Here is a 23,956-nt window from a genome sequence, read left to right as displayed (position 1 = left end):
ATTTTCTCCATACATTTCACTTTATTTTTTATAAATATACTTTTGTTTTATTTATTAACTTAATATTACAATATCATCAATTATTAATATAATTCAAAAAATGCGTACACACAGACGCGATTTGTTTACACTAGTATTTATAAAAGAGTTAAAAGAATCGATAATACGTTATATTTTCATAAAAGAAAATCTTTATGTTTTAGGTCAAATAACACAAATTTATATTTATAAACTAATATTCTCTATTTATCACGATTCTTTTTAATTTATTGTTTAAAAATCAATCTTAATTACATTTCACATAAGAAAAATTGTAAATGAAATATATTTTTTCATTACATGTTCTTTTAAGAGTTAAATATGTTTTAGTCAATGAACTTTAATCTAAAACTGAAATTCATTATTGTCCAAAACTTTGATAAATTTTGGTTTCTAAACTTTAGAAATAAATGAATATAGTTATTTTAACCCAATTACGTTAAATTTTGTTGATATTTTGAATGTGCTTCATGTTAGTATTGGAGTTATTTATACGGTTTGACATATTTTTGGTTCAATATCAGATGGGAAATGTGTTTGACACCTAAAAAATAATTAACTTAATTAGGTTAAAAAAATTATATTCATCCATTTCTAAAGTATAGGAAAAAAATGTATCGAAATTTCAGAACGAATTCTAATTTTGGATCAAAGTTCAGGAACTGAAAACATATTTAACTATTCTTTTAATAGCTACTTTAGAATTTGCATTGTTATTGTAAATATCTTTAAATAATAAAATCAATTATTGTATTTGAAGTATTGTTGTGATTTGCATAATTGACACTTGTGTAGATTAGATAAATAAAATCAAAATCAAAATCAAAAGTGTTATTATTACTAAGATAATTGTTGAAAAAAAATTGTTATATGTGGCATATATTATCTATAAATCCAAAGAAATTACTCGAGTTACGATCAAGATTATTAAAATTTTACGATCTAATTATCAACTATAATTTTATAAGTGTACAATCTAAATCATTAGAAAAACAAAAATAAACTTAAACTATTGTTGGACTCGACTATGAAGAATTATTATTCTACATTAGTATACTTGTGATTCACTTAAAAGTGTTGTTTTAATAACAATAAACACACATCGACCTAAATTTTTATACAATTATTTAATTTAAAAAATTTCATTCACTCACACGTTTCTTCAGCGTTTACAAACTAGTGTTTGGATTTAGCGATTTACTCGTATTATTAATTAGCAAAGTAACATTGGATCCAACACGAAAGATCATTCATTGCATTAAAATTGGAAAAAGAAAGAAAGAGTTTATGCATGACATGAAGTGTTGAACGATGTCTGTCCAAACTCAGAATTATTTGACTGTAAATCTGGCAAACAAGTTTGTCCCGACAACATTTTTTAAGGAGGATTCACGTGGGACTTTCGAAAACTCTTAAATCATATCATGGGAGAAAGATAAAACACTCATTTTCCATGTTTCTTATAATTCACCTCTCTTCGTCAACTTCTTCGATCATAATAATTGAACTGCCACATTATAACCAAATAAAAAAATCATAAAAAAGACGAAACAGCCATGTATGAATTTCTCTCTGCTGTGTCTTTATCAGTACCTAATACAGATCGTAATCGTGCTTAATCAAATCTTAAGTTATGGAAAGTTTTATTTTTTAAGGAAGTTTTCACGAAAAAAAAAAGTCTCCTTTCATTTTCCTTTTTATCTGATGTAATGTTTGTTAACGAATTTGAAAAATGAAAATCAATGGATTTAGTGTTTTCTGTGCTATATCTTGTTATAGTCTATACTAGGAAAGTGTCACAAAAACTAAGTTCGTGTTTTGACAAAAAAATTATAACTTTAAGAAAATTAAATCATAATAAGATGAGAGTTATATATATTTTTATCTCTTAATTTTTAATAAAAATTAAAATTAGTTATTTTTTAAAATTTTAATCAAATTTAATCAATTAACTTAAAAAATGTGTGAACTGAGTTTTTATAATTAAATTATGTGAAATTAATTTAATGTTTCATATGTATTTTATAATCGTAGTTAAATTTATTTATCAATTTAACACAACTTCACTTAAATATGAACGATGAAACGTATATAAAACGTTCAATAAATTTTAAGAAAATATTAAAAATGATTAAATTTAAATATTTTAGTTATTTATAAAGATTGGATATTAAATAAATTATTATTATTTAGTCGATTTTCAACTAATATGGGCGGCAAAAATTCTTTTACAAAATAATAGGGAAATTGACAAAAGTTCTTCTAACAAACCAGTCATTTCTCACTTTCAATGACGTTCTCCTTCTTTTCTTCTTTAACTAATATTGTTTTTCTTGGAACCTACTTTTAACGACGGTTTTTTAAAATGTGGCATCTTTATATTTTGGTACTGATTTTGCATTAATAAATTCCAATTAAAATCTTAAAAAATATGTCTAACTAGAATTTAGATAACAACATTAACTTAAATAAGAAAATGTATGAAGATGAAAGTCATTTATATGAGATAAAAAATAATAAAAAAATTTAAATTGTTTTTAAATTTTAAATAATCTTATTTACCTCAGAAGTTTCTGGATTTATTTTAAATATTTATGTTATAATTTATAAATATATTAGTCTCTAAAAAATCCATATTCACTCTATTATAAGCCTTAAGAATATTAACAAGAGAACAAATCGACAACCTAGACATAAAAGAGAACAACAATTGTTGTTGATTTATGTTTTGTTTTCAATTATATAATTGTTTTAATTCACTTTTTTTTCTTTTTATATTTGTTATTGAACATCTCATTCATGTTTTTATCCTAATCTTTTTTTTTAATTTGGTATGATTTATTTTACATTATCGCATTCATCTATATTTTTTAAGTTATTTTTTTAAAAATATTTACCAGAATTTAAAAAGAAATCTTAAGTATTCACACCCCCTCTGCATAAATATAATCTGCTTTTGTTATACATAAATATTTTCTTTAAAATACCCAACAATATAACGAAAAGTTGTAAAGGACAATCTCATGAATTTATAAAATACCAACTTTAGGAGTTTAGATATAACAATGGGTGAGAATGACCAAGTCCTTATATTTGGATTTTTTTTCTTTTTGCACCCCTTCAATTTCTGGGCACTTCTATCCATTTTCCAAAATTGGGCCACAGAGGAATGTAATACTATCTCGTGCTTGCTATATTATATTTGATGAACACAAGACAACTGTCTGAAAAAGAATGTTTGAATATTTAGATTGAAAAATGATTCATGGACACACACAAAAATAAATATCAACATTTAATATATACATAAGAGATGATAAAAATGGTAAATTTATAGTTATATGATGTGATAAAAAGAGAAATAGAAAAAAAAAAGTGTATAATTGGTATAGATAAAATGAAGGTGTATGTTCATCATTACTTATTTAAATTAAAATATAGTTGTTTAGAAAGAAAGAATTTAAATTATTCTTTTGCCTTTTATTTTCAAATTCATTTTAGCCTTTTTATTTTATAAATAATATCAATTTAGTTCTTTTGAAATAGAGATAGTTGAGAACGTTTTTTTGTGTATCTTTTTAATTGGTTCAAAATGTGAACCTTATTCCTTGAATTCACTTTTATAAAAGCTATGAAACTCGATTGATGTTTAAAAAGACTATGATTATAACAAAGTTCACGGGAAAAGTAAATCCCACAAATTAAATGAATGTGATATTATATTTTTTAACTTTCAAGTATTCTTTAGATTTATTTTTCACGAGATTTTCATTAACAAAAGTTCAATCAAGTCTTTTGTAAATTGTCGTATAGTTTGATGATAAATTACGTTAAACACAAGTTAAAAATGTTAATGTTTATTAGTTAATAGTTTTCCTGCTAATTGGATGAAAAATCATAATTTTCTTACACTTTTAAAAATTTAAGAACCATATAAAATAAAACAAATGAATAATGAAACTTAAAGAATAACTAAGCGTGTAATTAAATTAAATTACACACAAAGAGATTAACGAATGCGTAATAGTTCTATTTACTTGTAATTTTAAACAAGTGGCATAAACAACTTATATGGTTAGCCACTAATGAAGACCAATATGACTTCAAAGAAATGAAGATATTCAAATTTACATTGCAACCAAGGAATGTATATGTAATAATGATAACGACAAAATGCCCCCACAACGTACATATATACCAGATACAAATTTTTCACGCCGTATGGTATTACAATATGACTTAACTACTACACAGCAACGAAGAAAAGCTAAATGAATCCGCACACTGCCATACACAGTTCAAAATTATTGCATACCAATAATTTAAAGAACCCTTATTAACTTACACTTTAAAAGGGATTGGCACAACAGTATCATCGCATGCTAATAAATGTAATCTAAGTTGATGAGGCAGCTTTGGAAGATGGATTGAAAGGAACCTGCTCAGCGCATGTAAGTAATTCATGGGGTCCGGCCTCTTCTCTACCAACTCCAAGAAGATCAAGATAGTACATGTAATGGGAAACGATATTGTTCATGGTGTCCACATCACCTTGACCACAAACACCATCCCCATAGAGAATGTTCATTGTAGTGCCAAAACCAGGAACGCGATTCTCCATAGTGTCATTCTTGGTAGGCTTCCAGTTGCCAACGAAGGCATCATGAGCAGAGGGTTGATACTTCTTTATTGGTGTCATCCATCTCCATATTGCAGCCTGGAAAGCAAGGGTTGCATTCTGCTCTATGTATTCTGGATGGCTTAGAAGATCCACCTTCAAAGCTTCTCCAACAGCACCATAGTTGTAGTTCCTGAATTCACCATGTCATTAAGTATAACCTCCACATTCAACAAGCACAGCGATGGTGATAAAACCTAATGAATCTTTTTCTTATTGACTATTTATATGTTTCAACTTTCAAATAAAAAAATGCTCCAATAAAATATAACCAGAACTGCCTTCATAAAATACAAGTAGCCTTAGATGCTGCTTAATTTGATGAGATGGCCAAATATCTACCTATTCAGACCAAACAGAACTCGTATATAAGAACAATAAAGGTAAGGAATCAGGCTTAAGATTGTATTGGTGTCACAGAAAAATCTGCACATGCAATATAACTGTTCATAATTTTCATTGATATCACTGATAATTTCAAAATTCATCTGCACAAACCCAGAAATACATCTCTCTGTATCTCCCAATTACTGATAATTACCGTTTTTTCTTTTTATTCACTCTTATCCTACTTCATCCCTTGTTGCATCAGGATCTTTCTTATTACTATAATCTTCAAACTTTGTAATGTAATGCCCAGGTCCTTTATAAATTCATGAGAATGCCCATTTAACTTCTATCTTTACTTTGTTATGATTTGAAGGAACTACAATTGCCTTAACCCTATAGTAGTTATCTGTTCATGAAATGTGTCATTTAGATTGCTAAAACAATTAGTTTCTTTGCTAAAGTGAGTTTGATGATCATGATCATTGATGTACTTTGGATGAATTAATTGGTGATAGCACCAGAGCCTAACTTAGTTGGTGATAGCACCAGAACCTAACTGCTATCCATGAACTACATTTTTTTCAGACAAGAGAGGAAACTATGAATTAACAAATAAATTTGCGGTGTGTGTTAACCCTTCAACAAGTGTGATTGATTTGATAAAGATTGCTCAGGGATATTGCAGAAACCTTTTAACAACACTGGTTACATTTGAGACAAATCACAATTTTCAGGAATGAGAAAGAAACTAAGCCTAGCTTAGGTACCTTTTGTTATCTCTTATGGATTAAAAGTAATTTAGTCAACAATGAAAAATAAAACGGGAATTCCAAAACCAGGAAAACATGCTTCGATTATCCGTACAGCTAAACAAACATACACATACCAGAAAATGGGAATAGCTCCACGTCCGTAGTACTCAGCACCGGGAGTACAGGGATATGTGAGTTTGAAATACTCATCACAGTATGACTGCATAGGACTCATTTCATGATTGTAACAAAGACCCCAAGCAAGAGGTCCTCCAGTAGCCACTCCATAACCACCTGGTACCAGTATTATAAGAGCAATCAACACCACACAGTTGTCCAATTAAAACAAATCTAAATCAATCACCTTACTACGTGCAACTCTCAAAACGCAAACAATGAATCCAAATCAGATGTCTCCGACTTATCATCTCTCACCAGACATCTCTCTACCTCAAAACGTGGTTCAACACATCAGACACCATATGTCAATCACAAATCAAATCATCTACAGACAATACGTGCCAAACCAACTAAAGATCCAATTCCCTTCCCCGCATTCAATTTTCCACAGATTCACACATTCAACAACTCAACCGTTGGACAGAGACAACATATGTTTTAATTCAATAAACCAGACTCAAAGCACACATTCAAAATCTGATTGGCCCATTGTTCATCCGGGAATTACAAATGTTATAACTGAGTGAATGCATGAAAAAATTGACACCCCCGACTCCAGTTCCAAAGAAACCAAGGTTACCGCATAGTGATAAAATCACACACAATAAGAAATCCAAATCATTCAAAGTTTCAAACACCACCCACAAACATCGCACAATCTCAAAATTGCTAGCTCGACCTAATTATTTCTATCCCACACTCGCACCTTCAACAACTCAACCGTCAAAGAAAAATCAGACAGAGACAAGATCAGATCACTCATGTTCATTTCGACAAATCAAACTTAAAAACCACATTCAAAATCAGAGAAGCCCAATCGTCATTCAACACTTACAAATGCGAAAACGGCGAGAATGCGTGAAAATTTGACTGCACTGACTCAGTTCCAGACAAATCAGGCTTTACAGCACAGCAATAAAACCAGACCACACAGAAACAAATCAAAACCATCCAAAGTCTCAACTCAAGCACAACAGCACACACAGATCTCACAATCTCAAAACCGCAAGCCCAGCCTAAACAAAAATTTTCACACTCCAAACCAGACACACACAATCCACAAACAAAATTCACAAAATGTGGATGGTAGAAAACTCACAAGAGGTCTTGCTGCCGACATGTCCGAGGAAAGCGGCAATCTCCATCATCTGCATGGTCTTGTTGCCGGTGGTGCCGAAACCTTGAGGCTCGAAGAGCGCGGCAGCGGCGATGAATGAGTGGTAGTCCCAGAATCCGACAGCGTGCGCCACCGGAGTGTTCCGCTTGGAGAACAGATTCTCGAACTGGTAGGTCTGGAAATAGTCGGTTATAGTGAGGTTACAACAGTAAATTGACCACCCCTTGCATTCCCACCCTTTGTCGCAGTACTTCTTCCCGCGCTTGTATTTCACCAGCGTCTTCACGTCTGAGTTCTCCTGCGCCTCCACACGCGCCGCCGCCACCGCGAGTACCACCAACGCGATTGCCAAAACAGCGTTTCGCTTCGCCCTCTCCATTTCTCTCTCTCTCTCTCTCTCTCTCTCTCTCTCTTCACGTACAGAGAAGAAGGAGAATCGACCAAATAATAATAACACTACGAGTTTTTCTGGTAAAAGGTCCTTCTCCTATGGCGTTATGCGTGCTTACTCTGTGTGAGATTATAGATCGAACACTTTAGAGGAATCGACGGTGGATAATGCGTTGGTGGGACACGAAGTGTTCGATGTTTAAGTGATAACAGACTGGCTTTGAGGCAAAGAACCTCATTTCTCCACCGACACCCAAGCAGCGCACGTGAAATGTCCTTCTTGCCCTTCGTTGCACCATTACTTGGTTAGTTGGTAAGTCTATTTTTTTAGCCTCGTTCTCGCGGGTCTTTTCTAAGCATAAATTATAATAATTAAAAAAATTTATTACAAATTCACAGCCAAGTATTTGCCATTAATTTATTTTATTAACACTTTTTTGTGATAAATTTTCCATTTAAAAATTAAATTTATTTTAAAATTGAAACTCACTAATTTGAAAATAGAAGGTTTTAAGTGTGGAAATATAGAGAGAAGAGAGGTGTCGGTGATGGTAAATGAACAAAGAGAAGGACATAACATAACTAACGACAACCGACACAACCTTAATAACAAATTATCTTCTGATAATTATGCTTAATAGTACACTCTAAATTATAAAAACTCTTATATAGAATATAAACTTAACTAAGATGAGAAGAGCTTAACATTGTTTTACATTTTTGATAAATTATTTCAAAAGAAAATTATTTGGGTTTGGATTTTGCATGTTTAATCATTTACATTTTTCCTTCATTATTAACAGTAACATGTTTTTAGATCTTTTACTAAACTATTGATTTTTTTTTTTATTTACATGTAAAGTATATGGTACTCTTAAACACGAAATTAAATTGCTACATGTTTAATGTTTAAGTGAGAATAATGTAAAATTATAATTTTGGAAAAAAAACAGGTGTGGCAATGGGTTGAATTTGAACGTTATGTTGCAATTAATCTAAAAGTTATATTTTTGTTATATCAGTATATAATTATCTCAACATCTACCTATGGGTTTACATTATTCACTTAAATATCTTTTTTGTTCTCATTTTCGTAGTGTTTGTTGCGGATGATCCTCATTTTGATAGAATGTTTAAAATGGTCCTCATTGTTACAAACTGTTTAAAATGGTATTCATTTTCGCAATTCGTGTTTTATTTGGTTATTTTCTTTGACTCAGTAACGAAGCACTTTACAGGTGGCATGTTTGTATCACGCTGCATTGAGGTGTGTTACACGTAACACACTCCAATGCAACGTAATACAAACAATGTCACATGTACAATGCTCCGTTACTGAATTAAACGGTGTCACAAAAAATGACCAAATAAAACACGAATTGCGAGAATGAGGACCATTTTAAACTGTCGGTAAGAATGAGGATCATTTTAAATATTCTGTCAAAATGAGGACCATCCGCAACAAACACTACGAAAATGAGGATGAAAAAGGTATTTAAGCCTACATTATTATATAACATAATTAATTCATTGATCCTACTTTTGTTTAACATCAAATCATGTATTATCAAGTGATATAATTATTGTAGTTGAATACATGATTTTAATTTCTCAAATATTAAATATACACTTGTGCTAAGGATGATTGTATCACTCATAATTATTTTAAGAATACTATATTTTAATTATTGTCTGTCATATAATAATACTACTATCTATGTCTTTTCAACCTCTTATTATTACAAAATTTTGCGTATAATTTATATTCTATTAAATGTTTTTAATATAAATTATTCTAATCATACAATATCAACTTTTTATTCTTATAACTTAAGAATTTATATATTTAAGACTCATTATCTTAAATTTAAGACTCTTTCATGTTTCAATGTGATTTCTTAAATTAAAAACTTTAAAAGTATAACTTATACGGTGAACATGAGACATAAATAAATATATAAACCAACATAAGAACAGTTAAGTTACTAGAAAACCAATGGCTGAAGGATCCAAATTTTTTTCTACAAAGTCAATCTCATTGAGCTTTCTGTTTGTTTCTTTTAATTAATAAAGAAATTACAGAAAGAAAGAAAAGAACTCAACTTTAAAATTGAATACTTCAATATTAAAAAAAGAATGTAATGAAGCTTGGGCAATCTCAAGAACTGAACAAAACAAACAGTGAAAGACACAAGCATTCATGAATTTTCAATCTGTGCATGTATAAACTCCTAGGTACATAGTCATCAATCATCACCATTAATCTACAATTAGAAACATTCCCACAACTGTTTTAACCACATTTTGAGGAATTAGTAGCATCATCATCAATGAGTGAACACTGAGCTTGGGTAGCCATGGCCAATTCAAATTGCTTGAATGAAATTGGAGACAGAGACAACAATTCAGGTGCTTTAAGATTGTCCCAACCCTTTACATTATTTGTAATGGTTGACCCATCAATTCCAATATGTGTCACATGCTTCACATCTGTTGGAAACCCAATCTCCATCTCAGCTTCCATTTCCTCCACATTCTCTCTGTAAACTACATTAAGTGAAGAAAATATTCAACAACACAAAGATACTGTTAAATACTATTATGATGTATATATTTTGTTGGAAATCTCACATCGACTATTAGAGATAAGACAATTTTATAGTATATGAATGAGGAGCAAACCTTATCTGACAAGCCGGTTTTGTGGGATTGAGTTAGATTTAAAGTGCACTTCTAACATAGTATCAGAGTTATTTTAAAAAAAAAAACCTATCCTAACAAGATTTCTTTGACATCATCCATTGATTTCTAGTCTCACACACGAGACGTATATACTTCGACATGAGGGAACGTGTTGAAAGTCCGACATCAAAATCATTTCCAATTGTTCAATTGGAAACACATATTCAAAACATAATCATGTACGAAACAAAGACGTATAAATTGAGATCGAAATTTGATGTAGTTATTGATCAAGAGTTGATGAACTCACAAAATAATTGAGACAAATTCTTGAAGCCCTTGATTATTCTGTGTATGCCAGCAGCTACATTAGGTTTTGGTAGAGCCAGAAACCCAGAAAGCTTCCCTCTCTTCATATTGGCTCTCACTATTGATCTATCATGTCCTTCTTGCACAACGAATAATCACTCAAGAACAACAGCAACAAAAAGAAAAAAAAAAATTAACAGAGAGAGATAGTGAGATGCAGAGAGAAGAAACTACTTGAACCAACAGTGGCTTTTGAATCTTCTTTTGGTCCATTGGGTGCACCCAATTCCACACTCGAATGGGAAGCACAGCTGAAAGAGCAAGGAACAACAATTCTCTCCATGCGTTTTCTCATCTCTCCCAAAACCAAAAGTGTGTACCAACAACTTCTTATTATGCTCCAAACCTTAACCTAGATAGCTATGAATGCCTAGAATGTGGCTATATTTAGGTTCCTGTTTGTCTTTATGAGCAAGTAAGAATGATTTACGTGGGGAAAGAAATTATTTTGAATCCAAGTTTGGTATGTGATATATAAATGATAATGGAGTGGGTGTGTGTGTGTTAGAGTAATAGAGTGGGTAGTTGGTTAAACTGTGCAACTCAACCTGCTTTAGGAATTTGCACCAAAATTAATAATAATTAGTTCTAAAACTAACTTTTGTTCTTCTACAAGCTCCCAAATAATCATCATAATCACCATATTCCAAAGTGGGCTCCTCCTAACTAGCATCACTTGTGTACTAAGGCATTCTTTTGCAGATTTTTCACATCTTTGCATCATCATCATCGTCATCATCATCATCAACCCTTTGTTCCCTTCACTTTATTTCCTTTATAAGTGTCTCATTTTGAAATCATATGCTAACTTAATCAGACTCTATCATTCACCTTACTTAACTTGTGTATATCAACATCATAGAGTGAATCACAAGGGAGCTCTGCAAGTAATGTTCATGCACGTGCCCTCCATTCTTTTTTCTTTCTTAAATTAAACACAATTAACCTTTTTTTGCTTCGTTGGGTGGTGTGGTCAAAGACGATTTCCAGTAATGAGTTTGGAGTACTGTTTTTTTTTTTTTCTGTGGGGGTTGAAAGTTTCAATGATGTTGTTACATGTGTTTTTTTTTGTGTGTGAAAATATGATAAGAGAACTTCAGAATGTTGATGTGTTTTTGTGAAGTGAAGCGTTTTTAGGGAATCTTAATCAGAAAACAAAATTTTCACTGATGTGTGCATTGAAAGGTAAGATAAATTACTTGGAAAAAAGTTACCATCATCACAAGGCACAAAGTACTGGAAGTGTTTTCAAATGCATGGTGTGAAGCAAGAGCCAAGTCTCCAAGTAAACCTAATTATTCCAATGGCATTAACAACTATTGTAAAAAAAAAAATCGAGTCCAATCAGTGGAGGAATAATAAGTTGATGAAATAGAGTTAGTTGGATTAATAGAATATAAGTTTAAATATATGTTTAATTTTGACTTGGATTAAGTCACTGCCACATGACTTGGTTTTGAGTCCAGATTCTCTACTGATTTTGAGTTTAATCAGTGTATTATGAAGACACAGTAGAGAAACAACATAACAAAATCTAGTAGAAAATTTAAATTCCTTGGTTTTATGGTATGTCAAGCCAACAAGTTGGTCTTATGTCTAATTAGTTGTTTTATTGAAATATTATGAATAAATTATATGATCACATAATTATATGAAAATGTTTTTTTGTTTTATACTACTTGAATTGGTTGACAAACATTTTTTAAAATATTTTAGTCATTAAAAAAAATTAACTTTTGTATTTGTATACTTATCCAACACAATGTCACCTAGGATTTAGTACGAACTTAAAGCAAGGTTCATATTATAAGTAACTAAGAAGTGTTGTCAAATTGTTTATGTTTTTAGTTTTCATGAGTGTGTGTTTCTTATATGGAATGTGTTACATTTGGTTGGTTTTGTCTTTTATTTAGTTACATTGTGATGTGTCTATCGTTTTTCTCAATAAGGTGAATGTGTTTTTTGTTTATTTAATAATTCACATGAAAACACACACATTTGTATATTTTTTTTTCATGTTTTGATGTTTGTTTATTTAGACAAAAAATTGTTTCACACATTTTTTTTTCCTTTGTTTATCATCAAAGTTTGAGTATTAGAATTTTGCTGGTAACAAATGATAATGATATCTTATAGTGTAATGTAATGTTATTATTTTTAAGAATGTTTTACAAATAATAAAGCGTTGTTTATAGTTTTATATTTTTTTATTGTAATTGTGTACGACTTAAAAAGTAATATAATTATTATAACTAAATACTAACTTAAATTTTTGATGTTCTAAACACATATTGTTGATCTTGAATAATTATTTTTTATTTTTAAGAGTTAGGGTCTAAGAATATCTCTATTTCAATGGTTTTAAAAGCATGTGATTTTGTTTTACCTTAATTGAATTTCATGTGTCATACCATTTCAAGATAACCTTGTAAGCTTTGTTACAATTATGAGATTTATAAATAACATACTTTTATAATTTTTCATTTGCAATTCATTTTTTTATAACTTTAAAAATTAATTTAATTATTATAATTACTTTTTTTAATTATTAAGAGTAAAAATGTTATATAATACTGAAGACTTAAAGTTAATACTCACTTAAGTTTAATATAATGAATAAAGCACATCCATTTAAATGCTCTCGCAAAAATAAATTATTTAATTTTAGTACCTTTGTTGTCTCATATATCAATGTATTAGTACAAAACTTATGTGTTAAATTTAAAATTTAAGATACAGCCCTTAATATTATCCATGTTTTTATCTGTTTGTTCAATCCATTTATCTTTTTTTTTTTAAATGCTTTTTAAGATGACATAAAGAACAATTCGATTCATACCAAATTTATTTTCTTCATTTTCAAGTGATCATTTCTTCAATAATTAAGTTGCATGTAACCAGTCAAATGATTAAAATAAAGTTAATTACGAATTATGCCCTGTCTAATAAAAAATTATAATGTCATAATAATATTTAAAAAAAAATATTATTATAATATTTAAATTCAAAGCTTTGTAGAAATTATTTAAATATTTTTACCTTTTAACTTTATGTTCTTCATTTAATTTTGTGAAAATACTCTACTATTTTAACCCGCCAATTCCGTATAAAGAACTAGTAATATATTTTAATAAATTTCAGTCATCAATGAAAATCTTTACCCCTTGTTCCAATGTTTCAAATATGAGAATTCGAACCCTCAATTAAATTATAATTAAGTACACTAGAAGATATACTTTTAAAAAAAATATTTTACTAATAAAAGAATAAAATATAAACATATATAGTTCTTAAAAGACCGGTTTAAGTAATAAAATATCATTCTATTAATATTGACGGAATCATTTTAATATTAAAAAAATAAATGAGGATTTTTTTTGTTTGATACCCAGAAAAATAAAATAAAATACTGTCAATAAAAAATTAACTAAAAAAAGTAATGAATCTTAACAATATTTACGACAGAAAAATAATAATATGGACCTAAACGAAACTTGGAGTGAAGTCAAAGCTGGGATTACGAAGATTTTATCGACAAGTTAATATATAAAAAAATTATAAGAAATTAAAATAATCTATAATAAAATATAAATATAAAGAGATATTTTTTGTGTGTTTGTATTTCATTATTTAAATTTAAATTTAAATTATTATTTTATTAATAATTTACTTTTAACTATTATTAAAAAAAAGTCTTAACAGTTTCTTTAAAATTTATTTTTGTATATATATTTTATTTTTATAATTTTATATTTTAAAATTATTTTAAAATTTAATTAAAATTAATAATATATTTTTAATTAATTTTAATTCAAATTTTTATGAAAATAAAAAAATAGAACGTCTATGTGTTCCGCTAATTACCAAGAAAGACGTTATTATATACGAAATTTCAAATTATTTTATTCAAACAAATAACAAAAATCTTCCTTTTATTTTTTTTAAGCTCGATCATTATTCTAAATTTATGTTTGGAATCCTAAGATTTATTTATATCTATCTGAAAAGTTTTATATGTTTAGAATCTATAACAATATATGAGGAGATTCCCTTTTTTGTGTTAACTTTTTAAAATATCGATTTTATCCTTTAAATATAATAATTTATTAAATTTTTAAAAATTGACTGTTATTTTCACAATTTTTTTATAAAATCAGATGTCTCTGCTTCTTCTTTTCTTCTTTATTTATTAATAGTTATTCTTTTATCTGTTCTGATATATTTTATTTTATTTTTAATATATATATATATATATATATTAACTTAATAACATTATTATATTATCACCTACTAATATAATATTACGTATATTTAAAAAATACAGATGCGACGCTATCCTGTGAGGCTAGTATCCAAGAAAGATAATATATAAGGCAAGGAATTAGAAAAGAAAAATAGAATGTGTACATAATGACAAATAAAACAAAAGCATTCCAGAGACCATATCTTAAAATGTATTAATTCTGATAACATAATTTTTTTTAAATGAGATATATCTTATTCTGTATAACTAAAGCAAACTATTTTTATAATCTGGAATCAACCTTTTAATAAAAATATTCAGATTATCTTTTGATATAATGCCAAAACTAAATATTAATTCGCTTAATCATATTACGTTACCTATTAATTTAACATTAAATGGTTAATTAAGTGAACAATTATTGATTTGATATCAAAATGAATAAGGAATATGCCAAAAACATTAAATAATTACCTAAAAGGATAGAAAATATTAATTTGATAATAAAACATATATTATATATTTGAATAAGAAAATAGTAAACCAGGAAGTTATATTCATTCACATACACAACTAAGATTTTCTACAGTTGTCGGAAGTGTATTTGATTAAAACTTCTCCATAAGTAATATTCAAAGGGAAATCAGAAAAATTAACATATATATTAGTCAATATTAGTATCAGTATCAGTTTCAGTTTCACACCATTAACACAATCTAAATCATAATGCATCAAATGCACACGTTGTGCAGCACATCATCTTTTCTCATCAATGCATATGAAATGGCAAGTTTATGGTTTTTGATCTGTTCAATGATTTCATTCCTTTAATGGCTTCTTGAATTAAATCTTAAGACTTTAATTACTTTCCATTGTTATTCAGTCCTTCCCTTTAATGCAGAAAAGGAAAATTAATATTCATTAATGATTTTTTGAAGCCAAAAGTTACGTTCTTTCCTTTCTTTCCTTTTTTTTTTTTCTTTCCATATTAGCATTCATTCCTACATAAACTTTGCATTTCATAATCCCTCAGAAAAAAAAAATGTTCTTTCACTGAATGTCAAAAAGGCCAAACACAGAACATGGACAAGCCTAAGTTCTTTGATAACCTACGGTTTGTGTTTCTAATATCCTTTATGTTCTGTTTCTCATTGCTTCTGTTGGATTATTATGTGTCTGTCAGTGATCGTGGCATGGAGTTTTTAATTTTCCACATGAATGGTACAAACCATGCTCAGAGGCACACCATGGCTGAACCTTCAAATTCTTCTTCCACTTTTAACGAAACTGGCGATTGTACTGAGAAAAGAATCCATGCAAATCAAAACGATGTATCTGCAATTCCTGCAGCACAAGGTGAAGTTCATAAGAGAAGCAACGTTGGAGTTGTTGCAAATCCTGTATCAAGAAATTCGGATTCTTGTTCAGACCAATATATCTATGTTCATGATCTTGGTAGCAGGTTCAATGAGGATTTAGTGAAGGGTTGTCACTCTCTGATGAGGTGGTTTGATATGTGCCCTTACATGAACAACTTAGGCCTTGGACCTAAGGTTACTGAGAAATCAAAGGAGAAGGTTCTGCTGAAGGAAAACTGGTATGCAACTAACCAATTCTCACTTGAAGTTATTTTTCATAACACAATGAAGCACTACAAGTGCTTAACCAAGGATTCTTCTCTGGCTTCTGCTATATATGTGCCATATTATGCTGGGCTTGATGTTGGTCAGTACCTTTGGGGTGGATTCAATGTTTCAACAAGAGATGCTTCACCAAAAGAACTTGTGAAGTGGCTGGCACAACAACCAGAATGGAAGAGAATGTGGGGTAGGGATCATTTCATAGTTGGAGGGAGAATTAGCTGGGACTTCAGGAGAGTAACAGATAGCAATGATGATTGGGGCAACAAACTAATGCTTTTGCCAGAAGCAAAAAACATGTCAATTCTGCTAATAGAATCTGCTGGTTCAAAGGAAAATGAGTTTCCTATCCCATATCCAACTTACTTTCACCCCACCAAGGAGAGGGAGATTTTTCAGTGGCAGAAGAAAATGAGAAATGTGAAAAGGCCTTACTTGTTTTCTTTTGTAGGTGCTCCAAGGCCTGATTCTAGTTCATTGTCATCCTCCATCAGAAATGAGATAATCAAACAATGTCAATCCTCTAGGAGTTGCAGATTTCTAAATTGTCATGATAGTCATCATCGTAACAATTGCAATGATCCTGTGCAAGTCACAAAGGTGTTTCAAAACTCAGTTTTCTGTATCCAGCCTCCGGGGGATTCATTCACCAGAAGATCAACTTTTGACTCTATTCTAGCTGGTTGCATTCCTGTTTTCTTTGATCCAAACTCAGCATATAACCAATATTTCTGGCATTTACCCAAAAATGCTTCTAGCTACTCTGTATATATACCAGTAACAGATGTCACACAGAAGAGGGTAATCATCAATGAGAGATTGTCTAGAGTTCCAAGACGTCAAGTGTTGGCTATGAAAAAGGAGATCATAAGGCTTATTCCAAGAATAATATATCGTTATCCAAGTTCTAGATTAGAGACTGTTGAAGATGCATTTGATATAGCAGTTAAGGGAATTCTTGGGAGAATAGAAGCCATAAAAAGGGACACTACAAAAGTCAATGATTCCAGTTCCTAGTGCGTGGCATTCTTCCACATGGATTTTGAAGCACTATTTTGAATCAGAACTTGGGAAGAAGGTGTTGCAGGCAGAAGATGTTGCTATTTAGCCTCATTTTTTTTTTCACTTTGATTTTGAGAATAGATATATCCTCTTTGTACAATATTTCACAGCTATTCATTCATTTTTAACGCGAAGGTTTGATCTTAACTCCTATAATACGGTCATGTTCTGGGTACTATACTGTTGTGAGTATGTGTGTGTATAGATTTTACAGTTGACAAAAAAACCTTGTTAGTTATCTGTATAGATTTTACTGTTGTTAAGAATTTCAGAACATTTATTTATATAAACTCATTTCCACTGAACTTGTACACAAGTGAAGCAATATGGAATCATATGACAGAGTTCATTCAAACCACTTGAAAATACACCAGCTGCTGCTTGAAACTAGAAGAGTTCGAAACAGATAAAATTATTTAAGCAGCAAATGCACAAGGTACTCAATAGTACAAGCATTAAGTAATGCAGTGATTATGCAGTTTTCCAAGAAGAAAGTGGTGGAGTATGACCAGTCTTCCATGTATTTGCCCCTTCCATGTATCTACCACCCTTGATATCTTCAGCAGCAAAGGACTCAAGTTCTGCTATTTCTTCTGGTGTTAGTTTCACAGACAGAGCCCCAAGGTTATCATTAAAGTTCTCAATTTTTGTTGTTCCAGGTATTGGACACACGTCGTTTCCTTGGTGGTGAACCCAGGCCAGTGCAAGTTGAGATGTAGTACATCCCTTTTTTGTAGCCAGTTCCTTAACCTTCTCAAATATGATGTTATTGTGCTCTACATTTCCTGGTTTGAATCTGGGCAAAAACTGCAATAAAAGATTATGTTGGGAATAGTCAAAAAATTTTACATGGAATAAAGCAGACAAAATTAAACACTATATAAAAATAAAGACTTATAACATCATTGTCTTAAGGTTTTGGGTTAAAAGTGGCGTCAAATATGTTATATGTGATATCTAAAACCACAATCTTTAATAACTACAACCTCTGTATGAAATATATAAACCCATGTACAAGTAATTCACAAACCTTCCGGGAATCATCCGGTGCCAAATTCTCAAGCAACTTTGTTCCTGATGAAAAGAATCCTCGCCCAAGAGGACTATATGCAACAATTCCGATGCCAAGTTCCCTGAGAAGTAAAAGTTGAGTCAGAAAGAGAACTGTTTGATATAATGTATATTATTAATTCATACCTGCAAGTTGGAACTATTTCTTCTTCAACATCTCTTGACCATAGCGACCACTCCAACTGCACTGCTGTTATCGGATGAACTGCATGTGCTCTTCTGATGGTTGAAGCTGAAGCCTCAGACAGACCAATATATTTTACCTTTCCCTCCTCAACAAGTTTCTTAAGCTCCCCAACCTTACAATGCAAAAACTTGAAGTCATCATAGGTTGTCCTTATACATATGTGAACAAATGGTTATATTATATCTCATGTCAAACACCAGTTTCATGATGTCAAAATACATAGGAGAGTTTAAAATTTCCTACAAGCATGTTATTAATATGTCACACCCAAAGAAAAGATAAATAGAACGAAGCACAGAGAGAGGGTGAAACCGTGACTTCAATAGGAACACGAGTATCAACTCGATGTTGGTAATAGAGATCAATGCAATCGACCTCAAGTCTCTTCAAGCTGTCCTCACAAGCAGACCTCACATATTCTGGATCACCACGTATCTCCTTTTTCCCTTCTGGTGTGACTCTGATTGCAAACTTGGTAGCCAATTCAACCTTATCTCTCCACCCTTCCTTCAGAGCCTGCAATAATCAAACACATAATATGCACACATCATTTTATCATATCATTTCATAGCAACAACAATAAGAGAGAAAAACGGTAACATTGCTTATCAAACAGCTTAAAGAATGAACCTTTCCTAACAGGACTTCGTTGGTGTAAGGGCCGTAGATGTCAGCACTGTCAAGAAAAGTTACACCACTTTGAACAGCATGGTGAATAAGAGCAATCATATCAGGTTCTGGCTTAGCAGGACCATAGTTCGAAGACATTCCCATGCACCCCAGTCCCTGCACAGACACCTCCAACCCTTGAGAACCCAGCTTCATTCTACCCACTCTCGCCATCACTCTGATGATGATGCTCTCACCGATTCTTCTTCCTCTACCGCAACACTATAACTCCACTGTTTCTGCTTGCTTTGAAGAACTTGAATTGGTTTTAACTATGGCGGAGTCCCTTATATGACCATTCCAGAAAGATTAAATTATTCTACGGACCCTACAAAAGGTTGTGCTTCATGCACTTGTCTCATCCACTGTCCTTCTCGTAGGTCTAAGTAAATGTGTGGTCCAGGACATTACATTATTTCAAACATGTTCTTTGAAGCTTCATTATTAATTTGGGTTTTACATTAAAGTCTATAATTTGTTTGTTTTTAATTTTCTTTTTCTCTTCGCTTAATTTAGTTTCTATTGAAGAAAAAAATATATTTCTTTTACATTAAGTCCTTTTAAAAAAAGTATTGTTTAAATATTTTAAAGTTAGTAGGAAAAGTATTTTGGATATTTGTCTTAATAAAAATAAAAATATGTGATTGCTCCTTCAAGTTTCAGTGAAATTTTGAATTAGTTTCTTTTCGAAATTTTAAATCAATTTAATCTTTCATCTTTAGACATGCGTGAATTTAATTTTTTTAAACAAATTTTAGTTTATGTGACGTTTCAAGCGCATTTCATGTTAATATTTAAAATGTTTACACCTTTTGACATATTTTCTTTTTAATATTAGCTCAAATATTACCGTAAATCGTGTTTGAAATGTCAGATAAACTTAATAAAATTTGGTTAAAAATATTAAATTTACACATTTTTAAAAATAAATGACTAAATTGGTCTAAAATTTCAAAGACAAACTAATTCTAAATTTTAAGGGGACAAAAATATATTTAACCCTTAAATTTTTGCATTATTTGAGATGAGAGAAAACGTATCGAAGTTGTTTTAGTAAAACACATATGCACAAAAAACACGTGACCCTTTGAAATAATGAACACCTCAAAAGGTTTTACAACTCAAACAGTTTTCTCATTTTGAAATTTGTTGAAAGTAGAGTCCCGACAAAATGTTATTATTAGGCATTGATGTTATCTATATGTTGTGATGCTAATGGAATGGAATAATAAAAAGAACAAATAAAGTAACTTTTGTGAAAAGCACAATGTCCTTGATGTTACACAGAAATTGTGTTTCATGCACTCTTCACATAGATAAGTTTGGAATTGAATTACATTTCAATATTTCCTCTCGAATCAGTTTTTAATATGAAAAATTTAACTTATCTCTCAAAATTTTGAAATTCTCTCCTTTTGCCGACTTAATAAAAACATTTACAACTTCTCATTTACTTTATTTATTATATGGTGGACTTTATTTTCAATATGTTTATTCCTATCACGATTATAAAGTTCTTTGATAAGTTTATTACATGTTTGTTAATAAACATCTTTATTTTTATATTATGCTTTTTGGGTGGATTAAATATTGTTTGAATTCAAGCGATTTGTGCAAATACCTCTTTAATATCAATTACAAGTTTTTGAAATGGCCTCTTCAAATCCTAATAGTATCACCTTCTCTATTTACTCTTAATAGGTGCATCAAGGTTTTCAAAACAATATTTCCTTATGTCACATATATAGCGAACATCTTGTAGTCATATATACCAACAATTTTTTTTCTTTGACTTTGCTTGGTGGTGGTCACCATAAATTAATATAACTTATTTTAAGACATCCTCCTCTTCTCAAGCCATTTGGACTTCATCTTTTATTGAATTTGGTTGCCTATAATACTTGGCAATAGGACCCATTTTTTATATAATTATAACATTTCACATTTTTAATAATAAAATCATGTCCTTTTTTATTGAAAGTTGTTTTTACATACCTAAATACACCTGAATGAATAAGCATGATCAATGTAGTTTTTTACTCTGATTAATCTTGGATCATCACTCAATCAATCATATTTTAACCATAATTTTAACTTCGTCAATATTTGTCATGTGGGTTGACCTAGCCAACATAGTGTTAGTCCATCTGTCATGTAGTCGTCAATATATATTATGTATCGAGTACGTCTAGGTTTGGTGGCCAGTACATAATACACTAGCCAACTGCCTTTCTATTATATTCAACTTCTTTGCATCTTTTATATTCACTTTTTGCCTTCATTTTCTTTGTTCTTATATTTCTTATTAAAATATTTATTTGGAATAGTTTGTATACATAGAGTTTGCTAACCTTTTCGTTCTTCTCCATGTGGTAAACCTCTCTTTGAGCGACACCGAAGAACCCTTTCTTGAAGACAATTTTCATTTCCAAAAGTCGATTTAATTCATCATTACAAGAATAATTCATCAATTCTATCACAACCTATAAAACATAACATGTATAAAGTAATCCTTAACAACTTTTCATTTAATTTAGCAATTAACGAGACAAACATTACTTTTTCAAACCTAATATCTAAATCAACATCTCATTTAATCAACAATATATATATGAACACATTCTAATAATCTTAGATAAAGAAATATTTATCTTAAATTCTTTTGAGTCACATGCAACAACTATCCACCCATCCATGCAAAACTTAAAAAACTGACTCAAGAAAAACAGTAAAGATAAACTTATTCAAAAGAAAATTTTGATTGACTATGATTGTTTAACTGTAACTTAAATCTCTGTGATGGTCATTGATATTTAAAAAAATTAATAGGTTGATAAAAATCTCATAAAAAGTTAAAGAAGGAAAAAATATAACAATTTATAAAAATAACTATTATTATAAAATAAAACTCTAATCATTTGTTTTTTCTACTTATAAGCTCGATATTTGAATAATAAAATGTTCAAACTTCACTTAAGATTTCACTTTCACTTTTAACTATTTTTTATGCTCTTAGTATAATTGAAAAAAAAAATACAATAGACATCTATTGAAAAAAAGTTAGTTTATGTCCAAAAAAACATCTTTAGCATTAACCATAAAATATACTAGTATTGAACTAGAGACATGAATGGTATAAACAAAATATAATTATAATAATTCAAATAAAAAAATAACTTCTATTAACATTAATAGAAAATACTTTTGTCAAATAATAATCATTTCAACAATTTATTTGTCTTAGTCAAGTCGATTATGCTCAAACTAAAGTAAATTTAAATTCTTTATTAATTTTTTATTTGTTGTTTTATCGTACCTTCGGATATACATTGATTTTGATATTTCAAAAAATATTAATTTTTTAATATATCAAAGTGAATATTTTAAATTAATAGAGGAACAATACCAAAAAATTATGAAAGTCTAAACTTAGTTAAAGTTAAGAAGGTAAGAGAAAGCAAAGAGAAAAAACAGAAAAAAAATAAAGAAATGCAATTTTTACTTTTTTTTCTAGGTGAAATTAAAAATGATTTGTTTTTAAATAATTTATTGATTATATAATAGAATTTTATAATTTCAATTTCTTTTAGAGGTTTTACTTAGTTAACCTATTTATTCATAAATAATTCCATAATTACACAATAATAACATTACGCTGTTAATTAAATTTGAAGTTAATGATAAACTTTAGTATTTTTATTGAGAATCACAATTTAAAGTTTCAATGTTATAATTATCTATTTTATTGAGTATCTAAATTTTGTATATTTCTTAATTGAATTTTTGTTGTTTATTTTTGTCATCAATTAAGGTGATATTGTTATTGTATTTTGTCGTTACTTACGCGTTTATATATGAAAAATAAAAATATGGTCTAATTTAAATTTAGGGTTAATAAAGTATTTTCTTTTATTTTTGTACTAAATATACGTGAAATTAGGATTCGTCAATATTTTAAAATTTATATAAAACATTTTTATATTTAAGTGATGCATGAAGTATTTCAAAATCAATAACGTTAATATTAAGTGATGTGTTTAATGAACATGTTAATTGAATTAAAAGGTTACGTGTAATTTTATTTATTTATTTATTTTTTCTTTTATTTTATATTTTTTTTCTGTTAATTCTGGATAACGTACTTCATCGTTAAAATATATAAATGAAATTCAATTTTTCATGTAAGCCGATGAATTAAAAACATATTTAATTCAATTTTTTATTATAAAATTTAATTGTCAAAACATAATCCATAAGATTGTCAAAAAAGATTTTTCAATGGAAACACGTTTTGACAAGTTATATAATTGGATTTAATGTTGTTTTCCTTAGTCTTTATTTACTGCGTGAAAAGGACAACGAAACAAATATTTTGTTGCATGACACCCATAATTGATTAACTTTATCATATGCAATCATTTTTGTAGCATTTGCTATTATGTTATTCATATAGATGATACATTATGTTTTAAGAAACATGCACTTTTTAACATGCATACTAAATAAATGTTGAATTTTTACAAAAGAATTCAACCTCCATTATAATG

General features: G+C 29.4%; 4 protein-coding genes across 5 annotated transcripts; 1 reads left to right on the top strand and 3 right to left on the bottom strand.

Moving 5' to 3' along the window:
* Positions 1–4,137: 4,137 nt before the first annotated feature.
* On the bottom strand, positions 4,138–7,619 carry LOC114186268 (chitinase-like protein 1). The gene is made up of 3 exons (XM_028074326.2): positions 7,079–7,619; positions 5,934–6,093; positions 4,138–4,850 (listed from the first exon to the last, which is right to left on the bottom strand). The coding sequence occupies exons 1-3, from the start codon at positions 7,473–7,475 to the stop codon at positions 4,436–4,438; spliced, it is 972 nt and encodes a 323-aa protein (XP_027930127.1). The 5' UTR covers positions 7,476–7,619; the 3' UTR covers positions 4,138–4,435.
* A 1,992-nt stretch (positions 7,620–9,611) lies between these two features.
* Positions 9,612–10,997, bottom strand: LOC114186269 (CRIB domain-containing protein RIC4-like). Of its 2 annotated transcripts, none has more exons than XM_028074327.2 (3): positions 10,712–10,997; positions 10,479–10,616; positions 9,612–10,033 (listed from the first exon to the last, which is right to left on the bottom strand). In XM_028074327.2, exons 1-3 carry the CDS (start codon positions 10,830–10,832, stop codon positions 9,780–9,782), a joined length of 513 nt encoding a protein of 170 aa, XP_027930128.1. In that variant the 5' UTR covers positions 10,833–10,997; the 3' UTR covers positions 9,612–9,779. The 2 variants fall into 2 exon arrangements, with proteins under 2 accessions (XP_027930128.1, XP_027930129.1); XM_028074328.2 differs by having other exon boundaries at positions 10,479–10,613.
* Positions 10,998–15,732: 4,735 nt separating this feature from the next.
* On the top strand, positions 15,733–17,608 carry LOC114186263 (putative xyloglucan galactosyltransferase GT15). The gene has a single exon (XM_028074320.2). The coding sequence runs from the start codon at positions 15,863–15,865 to the stop codon at positions 17,435–17,437; it is 1,575 nt and encodes a 524-aa protein (XP_027930121.2). The 5' UTR covers positions 15,733–15,862; the 3' UTR covers positions 17,438–17,608.
* Positions 17,609–17,809: 201 nt separating this feature from the next.
* Positions 17,810–19,701, bottom strand: LOC114186267 (putative aldo-keto reductase 2). The gene is made up of 5 exons (XM_028074325.2): positions 19,371–19,701; positions 19,053–19,256; positions 18,680–18,852; positions 18,513–18,615; positions 17,810–18,289 (listed from the first exon to the last, which is right to left on the bottom strand). The coding sequence occupies exons 1-5, from the start codon at positions 19,581–19,583 to the stop codon at positions 17,954–17,956; spliced, it is 1,029 nt and encodes a 342-aa protein (XP_027930126.1). The 5' UTR covers positions 19,584–19,701; the 3' UTR covers positions 17,810–17,953.
* Between the last annotated feature and the right edge of the window lie 4,255 nt (positions 19,702–23,956).

Source organism: Vigna unguiculata, chromosome 5 (assembly GCF_037176805.1).
Source record: "Vigna unguiculata cultivar grain cowpea cultivar isolate G323 ecotype 2 chromosome 5, ASM3717680v1, whole genome shotgun sequence".
In the NCBI taxonomy this organism is placed as follows: Eukaryota; Viridiplantae; Streptophyta; class Magnoliopsida; order Fabales; family Fabaceae; genus Vigna; species Vigna unguiculata.
This window is presented reverse-complemented; position numbering and strand designations above follow the sequence as displayed.

Coding starts and splice junctions, on each gene's coding strand:
- LOC114186268 (XM_028074326.2), bottom strand. CDS start 7,475: ATGGAGAGGGCGAAGCGAAACGCTGTTTTGGCAATCGCGTTGGTGGTA. Junction 6,094..7,078: donor TGTCGGCAGCAAGACCTCTT/GTGAGTTTTCTA, acceptor TACTGGTACCAG/GTGGTTATGGAGTGGCTACT. Junction 4,851..5,933: donor GGAGCTATTCCCATTTTCTG/GTATGTGTATGT, acceptor TGGTGAATTCAG/GAACTACAACTATGGTGCTG.
- LOC114186263 (XM_028074320.2), top strand. CDS start 15,863: ATGGACAAGCCTAAGTTCTTTGATAACCTACGGTTTGTGTTTCTAATA.
- LOC114186267 (XM_028074325.2), bottom strand. CDS start 19,583: ATGGCGAGAGTGGGTAGAATGAAGCTGGGTTCTCAAGGGTTGGAGGTG. Junction 19,257..19,370: donor ACGAAGTCCTGTTAGGAAAG/GTTCATTCTTTA, acceptor TGATTATTGCAG/GCTCTGAAGGAAGGGTGGAG. Junction 18,853..19,052: donor GTGTTCCTATTGAAGTCACG/GTTTCACCCTCT, acceptor TTGCATTGTAAG/GTTGGGGAGCTTAAGAAACT.
- LOC114186269 (XM_028074327.2), bottom strand. CDS start 10,832: ATGAGAAAACGCATGGAGAGAATTGTTGTTCCTTGCTCTTTCAGCTGT. Junction 10,617..10,711: donor AAAAGCCACTGTTGGTTCAA/GTAGTTTCTTCT, acceptor TCGTTGTGCAAG/AAGGACATGATAGATCAATA. Junction 10,034..10,478: donor GAATTTGTCTCAATTATTTT/GTGAGTTCATCA, acceptor CACTTAATGTAG/TTTACAGAGAGAATGTGGAG.